General features: G+C 39.4%; 1 protein-coding gene across 7 annotated transcripts in view; it reads left to right on the forward strand.

Moving 5' to 3' along the window:
* Positions 1 to 10000, forward strand: part of LOC138011622 (ETS domain-containing protein Elk-3-like) — a 15951-nt gene that overhangs the window by 4932 nt on the left and 1019 nt on the right. The window contains exons 1-4 of one of the 7 annotated variants that reach the window (XM_068858711.1): positions 1831 to 2069; positions 4081 to 4175; positions 6861 to 6927; positions 8111 to 8388. In XM_068858711.1, the coding sequence (XP_068714812.1) occupies positions 4128 to 4175; positions 6861 to 6927; positions 8111 to 8388 (393 nt within the window). In that variant the 5' untranslated portion in view covers positions 1831 to 2069; positions 4081 to 4127. The other 6 variants (XM_068858714.1, XM_068858712.1, XM_068858715.1 and 3 more) reach the window with 6 other exon arrangements.

Raw genomic sequence — 10000 nt, forward strand, 5'->3', positions numbered from 1 at the left:
ACACTGTGTAAACATTTTCAGCCTCGCTCCAAAATGGTCAAAAGGCAATTTAAAAAGTATCCCTGGCTTGCATGTTACGTATGTTATTTACTGCCACGTTGTTGCTGTCATCTTGGTTATCACTCCGCCATGTCCAGAATACCTCATTCGTCCATCGGCATTTTCACATTTCATCATTACTATCTGTGTCTCTTGAAAATTTTGGCCTCTTATTTCGCTTCAAGGCTACTTCCCGCTTCCGAGAACTTTGCATGCGTGCAAGGGAACGATATGCCGTGCATTTTGCAACACAATTATAAACAAAGCAGACGATGTCATTCGGCTGTTTGGATGGATGACCATGAAACTGATCTATAATTTCTTCTTATTGATTTCGTGTCTCTCTTGAAGAATTATCAGCTCAGTTTTAGCTAAGGACACCAAGGAGAAAAATCCCAGCCAACAGGTTAAGTGGGTCAATTCTTTTAGCAGTGGAAACCCACAAAACGATAAGTCGCCGAAATCGCGTTAGATCGGCCTGCGAAGCTGGCAAACAACAAAGAATACAACGCGGCAACAGGGTAAGTAGATTTTATTCACAAAATATAACAATAATTGACTTTTCCAGCAAAGCCGTTGCCTTCCCATACAAACCTTTACAAATTCAAACCGTTGTAACACAATACCTCCATATGCTGAAAGGCGGGAGTGACGTTTCGCGTAGTTCTGTAACATAGCATATGTCACGTTACACTGAATTCCTAACATTTTGAGCTTGCACTGCCTGTGCATTATGCTATTTACACCGTTTGACTCCAAAAGGTCAATCAAAACATGATGAATTCTTGGCTGGCAAAGGCGCGCATGATGCCATAAATTCTTCGTAAAATTTGGAATTTTCAAAGCATCGTTGCTCAGATTTTTGCGATAGATAGCCATTATGCAAGGCACTTTCAATATTCAGTACTTTATTCTGGGATGACTGATTGGAAAACGAAAGCCTTTAATGAGGAAAAAAATTGTAAACAAAGATTCCCTATATTATGCCGGTGACGTACAACGCAAGATGAATCAGAATTCCAAATGACGTTTCATTTCCGAAGATTAGACCTAAAGCATTGGCAACGCTTTCAACTTGGTTCAAGAGTAACCATGCAGAACTTCCGAGTTGGATCTCTCTGGCCACACGCCGTTAATAGGAGCAGGAAGTGACCATGCAACAGAAAAATAATCTGCAAATAATCGGTTTCGTTGTCGGGCTGGTTGGTGTAAGGTTAACTGATTTCTTGCTGTCGAATGCATTTCTCTTATGTTAAATGATTGTTGTTTGTGCCAATCCCTATCCAAGAGTTATCTGAACATATTATTTCGTGTGTCACACAACACAATCCACTTTCAGGGGCGGGGTGTCCCTTTGCGACCGAAGTAACAGCTCTTTTTCTCTTATCAGCACCATGTAGCTCTCGTAATAAGTACCGGCGATCTGAGAGCCTCTAAAAACCCAAACTTAAGGTTGTGAACTATATTCATACCTTTTTCATCTCCGATTTCAACGTGGCCACCTCAATGATGACACAAAATGTGCACAATGTTGTGTTCACGGTTTCAAAACCCTGTCCTAGCATTTGACGAATACGTTGAAGAACGTCTTAGTTCTAGACAATTTTGAAATTCTTTTCTTATCGGCAATAAAATTCCGATAACTTAATTTATCAATTAACAAAATCGACTTATCTATTGCGAAACTGCAGGGCATGCAAGCAGACATAGGAAGTAAACAAAGGTAACTTGCGTCATCACACTTCCGTTACATTCTTGATAGCATATTTGCGAGTAGTGTATATATGTACTCATGTTCAGTTTACGATCAGAGCGCATAAAAAAGTGAACCTGGAGGTCGGGCAGTGCAATGAAAAACTGACCATTCCGAGGCGCTCATACAAAACGCTAAAAAATCCATGTCTCGGAAAGAGGGCATTTTAAAAGCCTGTAGCAAAAACGTCAATGTACAGGATTGAACCTGGGAAAGGTACGCTGAGGATCAAGCAGCATACCAGAAAGGCATAAGAGTGGGCGTTTGTGATACTTTGGTACGTGAAACCAAATTGCCCTTTCTAATCCATTTAATAATATTCATTTTAGCATACTACAAAAAACCATCAGACCAGGTCCAAATCAAGTAAAATGATTCTGTTCACCTTACACCAAAGTACATGTTTGAGTTTAACGAGCAACCGTGATTCGACAAAAAATATTACAATTGAGGATTGAGCGAGAGGCAGGAAATAGTCTCCTTAAAGCAATCCCTGATGATAGCGGCCGAGGCCGCTCGTACTTTTCAATATATCACAAGTTGCTTGACATAGAAACCCTGATATCACCGTTTCGTCTCTGCTTTCTGAAAAAATAAACGGGAAATATGAATTTTTTCACTACACTGTCAAATTGTGATTTCATGGTTATATCTGTTACAAGGGGATTTGACTTCGCGTCTTTCACATTAAGTTACTCTGTTAGCTGATTTTCATTGTTGATCCAAGAAGTCGTACTCTGGGTACCGGAGACATTTTTTCCCAAGCGTTGTCTCGTACCTTGCTTAAACGAATTTCTCTGGCACCCAGTTTAAACAACTGGATAAGAAACGCAGCAGCACTATTGTGGAAACGCCGCTCTTGTAACAACGCTCAGGCCTCGAAATCCACATTTGTTCCTTGAATTAAACGTCTCAACTTAAAAGCAGTGATATTAATTGAACTGACTAATTGAGCTAATCAATGGCATTTGCAATTTCTTCCTTGCATTGCTAACTTTAAGAAGTCGAAACCTCAGTCAAAGGCAAAAAGGTCTCAAAACTTGGCTCAAAAAAGCCTCACGCCTTGGTGTGATAATTTAATGAAATGAAATAACAGAAAATATATACGTTTCTTGACGAAATGTATTTATCATGATGACTCGGGTCAGACCGAGTCCTCCCAAATAGAGTCGAACCCAGCACATTTCGATCACTTGTTCCAGAATGCTTCACCATCGGGACTAAACGAAACTCGTGGAAGTCAGGCCATTAAATAGAGTTGGTTTTATATAAAATGATTTTCAACCTAATTAGGATGATGATCGTAGTAAGCCTTGTTATGGTCTCTGGATCAGAAAAGAACCTTTTAGTTTACACTTCACCGAGAACATATTACATAGTCATTCCATGAACTATCCACAGTATCACACCCGATGATTTTGTTGCTGATAACGAACAAAAACAAGCCTCGTGCATGGTCGTGAGATATTTTAATATTGACATCTGAATGAGTTACAAAACAAAGACGCTTCTTTGCTTGACCACCGTCTTTCAGTAAAGGGTAACTTACAATCATCGTGATAGATATTGTTTTCAGACTCGGACACTTGTAAACTGACTGATAATAAAGAACGTGTATGTCTTCAGCAACGGCCGGATTTCCAAGAAAATAATGTCACGTCAACATGTCACACAACGCTAAACACAATTTCTCCAATATGTTCAGTGACTTTGACGAAACGATCGAGAAGGAGTAAAAAAGGGACAGTGAACACTCTGTTGCTCACGCCTTGAAATACACTCCTTCACAACACAGCGGTTAGCCTCATGAAAAGGATATCGCTGGTCTTCAGGAAGTGGGTATAGCGATATCGTCATTAATGTACCGAGATTCTTTTGTTCTGCAGTTGGCAAAATTTAAGTATCAAAAGAATCGTTTATAACTTAGTGAATATCACTATTGACATCAATGCTCCGTGATCAACTCGTTCACTCTTGATCTTCTGAAGCTTATCTTCTACAAAGTTTTACGCATCGTCATTACGTTATGTAACTTTATAATTCGGCCCACCTGTGTACTACTAATTCAGCTGATTGCAGTGAGCCGGACTCAAGGACGATTTGCCCGTGTCAACACCTCTTGACAATACCCAGCCTGCCATGTGATTGGTGGTCACGGTGTCTGATTATTGGAAGACGTTTTTGGAAGTAAATTGCACACGTGCCATCTAATAATGAGACAATGATAACATATCAGTGTTGATAGTTACAATGGACAGGTGGGAATGACGTTAGTTTGTTTACCACAGCTTCCTGTGGTTGAATTCCAAAACGTACTACCTAACGTGTGGGGTCGATGATTGAGGAAGTAAGGATAAAGGGACGGAGTGGAACAATCGAAAAGGTACGAAAAATACACCTTGGTCACTTTGGTCTTGGTCTACTTGTTCCAATTTGCAAAAACTGCAAATGTAAGAAAAGTTATGGTGATTACGACGTCATATCGGCGCTTTTTTGCCTTGTCGGTCATGTGAGAAAATGGGCACAGATCAGCAACCTATATATTGCAATCTGATTATCAATTAAAACAGTTCTTCAAAGAAAATGGGCAAAACACCATCGTAGTCGTCACAATATCACCCTTTCGGTCAAAGTAAAGATATCTAAAAAATGCGATTCCCTTGCCGGCCAGATATTTTACATGCAAATCTTGATTCACGAATTCGGTTGATAAGGACATGTGAACTGAAAGTCAAGAAATAAACGTGCATTTCTACTAATTTATTGAGTTTAATTTATATCAGACAGCGAGTCTCCAGAGGTAATTAATTTAAAACAAATGCCTGTTGGTCATTGTAATTCAGTTAAATTTATGCAGAAGTTAAGTGCCTCTATATCCTGTCTTTTATCGCAGTGAAAGTCATTTATCTTACGCTGTCTCTCCAAAAGTGAGTTTTTATTTTTTAATTGTCAAAGTACAAAAAAAGCAAAAAGGAAAAGAAAAAGGTATGCAATTCATCCAGCATGGTGACATGTGATGAATATTAAGGACTGATGAATATTTAGGACTAACAAAAAATGGTTACTTCACAGCTCGTGTCAGTAATATTTTTCGACGAATATCTTACAAAATTTCCAGTTCCATTAACCGAAGACTGGAATAAAGTAATAAACTTGATAAAGCTTTCTAAATAATTGCAAAGCGACAAGACCTGCATATTATTAGAAAACTGTAAACACTTCCGAGTTTGACTTCAAACAAGGAAATTGTATACCTTTGTATTAACCCCGCGGTAAATCGGAAGCCAAGCTAAAGTCACGTCCCAAGGAGTTCCGAACTTTGAACAAGGAAATTCTATATGAACTCAATTACACGGCATGAGGTGCTCTAACCGTAAACTTTATATGTGCAGCATTTAAGGTATTGATTGAGAAGGAAATAACAGAAGGAAATAATAGGGTACAGTGGGCGTCTACAAGTTTTAGAACAGCTCAGAGGTATGTTTTATCTTATGTGTAAACTTTTTATCATTGGATTAGGGACATTTTTGTCGATTTGAGCCCACTTCTAATAGCCCTCGAAGCGAAACGCGTTTGAAAACTAAGTGATTTAGATCAGTAACTCTTCAGCAAGTCCCAGCTTCAGTAAACGAAACATACTTGTGCAATTTCGAAACAGTGAGGGATTTCCATGCCTGTATAAGCCACCAAAGAGTAACCTAAGATATTCCGCTGGAATATAGCTTTAACAGACTTGAGATTATAGGATAATACCGGTTAACACTCCGAAACACAGCACCGTAATTACAACTCGAGGGCTCCACATGCACAAGGATTTACGTTTTCAAATGATTGTCTTTCATTCCTAGCGTTCGATGTATAATGATTGAATGGAGCGTATTGCTTTGTCACTTCTGGGATGCTGGGAAGATGAATGGCCCTCTCATTGCCAACACTTAACAATGACAACCGAAGCACTTTTAACTACATGATTCAGTGTACAGCACATTTAAACAGCACCTCAAGAAAGTACAACTCGTTAACTTTCACTCAAATGGTCATACTTCAGGATTTCATCCTCTGATTCAAATCCAAAAGTTAAAACCACCTCAGGAAAGTACAGCTCAGTAGGTTTTACGAACGGTTACAGTTAAGAATTTCATCCAACGTCATAAACAGCACGATGCTAAACAGCAGCACAGGAAAGTAATTCTCAATAGCTTCCATTTGAATGGTCACATTGTAAAATTGGACGGCGTTAGAGCTACCTTGTAGGACATCACTAATAGACAACATGCTTCTCAGCTTTTTTGAAGTTTTGAATTGTCATACTTTAGGATTTCACCCACATTGACTCAAAAGTAGGAATCGCAAAGACAGCATCTTAAACAATAGGTACTACATGACGCTGCTAGCCTGTAACCTTCACTTGAATGGTCGGAATTGACACTAAAATGCATTGAACAAGTTGAGCAAACTTATGAAGGCCGCTGTCAACTCGTCGTAGTGAAGGACATCATATCATTTTGAATAACGTGACATTGAATGTCACATTCACAAAGAAGCTAAAAGAGATTATTTTGACAGAGAACTCTTGGCATTGATCCAAGAGGGAATCGTATAAATTCCGGGAATTTTGCCTCTTCCGACACTGTAACATATTTCGCAGCACAGTTTTTAATTACAGTGCTGTCCATGAGGCTCATAAAAGAGGAAAACAATTTTCCAAACGACCTCGGTTTCTAAAGCGAATCGCTCGTATTATTCAGAGCGACAATGGCAGAGGAAGTTTCAAAGGGGCAGATTTCAGTGTCACTTAGTATTTGCCTTTCGAAAAGTTTCCGATCGTGAGGGTATATGATTTACTTAGTTTTCCATTCAAAACTTGTCTGCTTTAAGAAAAGGAACCAATTTTTGCAATGTGTAGCTCATTCTTTTTTAACCAGGAAGAAGGCTTCAGTCTCCGATGATCACACTGATGATTTAAGACCCACGTTATTACTTGTGCTTATTCGAACATTTTGACATTCAGTGAGAGGTGAACAGAGGTTGCTCCAAAGTTAACTGAACTTTTATTGTATTCACGTAGGCATATAATTTGAACAAATCTACAAGCCTTTCGTCAATAAAGTTGGGGACAAGTGCCACGATGACTGGTAAGAACTGCACAAGATCTTTTAAGAACTTATTCATTTTTGGGTTACCTCTGCGTGTTTTAAAAGACGTTAGCGACGATGCTGATCAGAGATATTTTAATTTTTTTAAATTTTTATTTTAATTTATTTGCCACAATTCATGGAGTGGCAGGAGAGAGGAACAGAACTTTCGTCCCAATTGACACCTAACCCCTATATCCATAGATCACACCACAATACCGGGAACTGCATACCCTAGTCTTCTCGAATAGTGTGTGGGTTCTTTAACGTCCCACAGAATTTATGAGACGGGACCTCCGGCTTATAGTCCTTATCCGAGAAGACTTGAAAGTCTAACCATTCGCAGATGTCGTTACAAAGGTAGCACTTTCTCCTCAGTTATTTAAAGACCCTGAGTGTTGGTCCGTCCGGAGTTGAACTCACGGCGCTCAACCAACTGAGCCACCTATTCGCGAGCCGTCAATATTTCGTGGTATTGCCGTCTCACTTTTGAGGCCTGTGATTGGTTCTAATGTTGAAATTGACGTCGTTGCACTGAATTGGGTTGCTGACGTACGCAAACAAATACGTTTCACAGGTAGAAAGAATTGACATTTCGATCAGGCGCGAGTTGATTAGTTTACAGTTTTCTCCCAACTAGCCGTCAATATAATGTGGTATTGCCGTCTCAAAATCGCCATTTGTTTTTAATATAATAATTAGGGCTGTTGCTGATCACTGATGAAATACGATGGGCATTATTTTACCCTCCAAAGACGCGTTTCGCGAATTTTGTGCTTTTCACAAAAATATTCTTCTTACTAAAGTAAAAATAATCAACAATTATTTCTGGAAGTGGATGATTGTTTACGTATATACCCCGACACTGGTTGGATAATATTAGCCGCCTCGTTTCTCGATAAAACTTGTTCCATGGTAACCAAAGCGAAACGGGAAGCTATTTTGCTCAGTGGTGAATAATGCTTGTTATTCACTAGCGAGCCACCCAATCAAAATGCGCCGAAAACACTATTCACTTGTGTGGTAACTGCAAGAATATATCGCGAAGAAAACCGCATAAAACAGTAACGAGGAAAAAACTAAAAATTGCTAAAACTGAGAAAATCAAAAGCAATTTGTAGAGTTACCTATAAAAGTGGCTTTCATCCTTAAGGCTATCCACTTATTGTCTCAACATCTGCAGAATTTACACAACGTAAGAGTGACCCTGGTGAGAGAAGAAAAGAATCCGGTCGGATAAACAACACCTTGCATTTATGGGAGTTTCTACTGGAGTTGCTCGAGGATGAGAGATACGCATCACTGATATCATGGACGAGAAAAGAGGCTGGTGAATTCAAGATAAAACAGCAAGAAGATGTTGCACACAAATGGGGACGACTCAAACAGCGAGCCAGTATGAACTATGATAAACTCAGTCGCTCACTGAGATATTATTATCATAAAGGGATTATTAAAAAGGTAAGAGTACCTCAAGAATTTTCTTTTCAGACATAGAGAACGTAGATGGAAGCATTCTTGTGGAACTATTTCAGAGCAGGTTGAAATTTACGAAACATCATAAAATGAGCGCACCGTCGACCTCAGGTTTGTCAGTTGAATTACTGTTACGAGTTATCGACGTTAAATATGGTTACTTTACTTTACTTTACTTGACTTACTTAATTGTTCGAACGGTAAGAATAGATGATGATTGAATAGAACTTGACTTTAAGTGGGAGACAGTTATAGTACAATCAACACTCCTGGCTTACTAAATGGACACACAATTAACGGTCAATTTTACTATTGACACATTTTACTGAACTCCCAGACGGTCTTCTGTTACACGCATTTCAAGTTGAACAATCACCCGAGTTTATCGATAAAATTTGCTGCTCCTCAGTCACCGAAGCGAAACGGGTAGCCATTTTGTTTTTCTCTGTTTGCTCAGTGGTGAATAGTACAATGTACTTGCTATTTACCTCCGAGCTAAGCAATCAGAATGCGCGGGAAGCACTTTTCACTTGTGTGGTATATACTAAATCAGTCAAATATTGCCGTAATAATATAACAGGAATGGTCTCAAAGGTTCCAAAAGAATGCACTTCCTCAAAGAGAAACGATCATACAAGATTACTTTCTCAGGATGGACTTTAAAACGAGTTAAAAAATGCTAAATTAAAGCACGAATTTCCAAAGAAATGCTACGTGAGAGGGCCATATGCCGGATAGGGTTAATTGTCTGGTAGCTCATTGCCGTATCCATTCACTTTCAACCTCTGCTCTGCATTATACGCTGGAGAGATTGTAAGTTACAGCGGTAGACATTGCATTACTTTTTAAAACCGAAGGGGACATAGGGGCAAACCGTGGATCCTGTAAATTCACAGATTTAACCGTCGCGATGATGCAGCAGAGATCAGTTTAAAGGAGATAAAATGTAAATGTAAATGTAAATGCTTTGTTTATAGTGGAAGTGCACTTAGCTATTAAGCTAGTTTACAGGCACCCCACTTTTAACAATGTGAAAGAAACAATTCAAAGTTAACAGAAAGATTATTATTAAGAAACCCAACTGGCAGGAGGCAACCAGTTGGCTATTTACAAAGCGTAGTAGAGTTGAATCCGGGACAACCGGAAACAAATCCTAACCAGAGGTTAGAACGGGATTTGAACCCGGAGCAGCCGCGTGCAAACCCAACGCCCTAACCACTGGACCACGCTTGCCTCCACGAGATACAAAGATACAGGAGTGCACCCTTTTCTAAAGTTTCATCATATTAAAATACTCCAATTTAAATCTTGTTCTTGAGGTTTAACGTGGACTTGTGCCTTCTCGGACTACCGCCTGATTCCTGACTAGCCTCACACGCATGCGTAGTCGTTTTGAGGGTGTCGTAGTTCACCTCTTCCCAACATACTCCTGCCAAACCCGAAAGAAACATTGCTTTCGCGCAGTTAAGCAATTTAAATTTTACCCACTAAATTCTGGAGGGTGGCGTCATACCCAGCATAACTTAAGCGGGAAATTAAGTAGTAAACAACATGGGGCGTATAACCGACTTCTTTAAATAAGCATTACATTAATTGG

The sequence above is a fragment of the Montipora foliosa genome, chromosome 7, assembly GCF_036669935.1.
Source record: "Montipora foliosa isolate CH-2021 chromosome 7, ASM3666993v2, whole genome shotgun sequence".
NCBI classification, from domain to species: Eukaryota; Metazoa; Cnidaria; class Anthozoa; order Scleractinia; family Acroporidae; genus Montipora; species Montipora foliosa.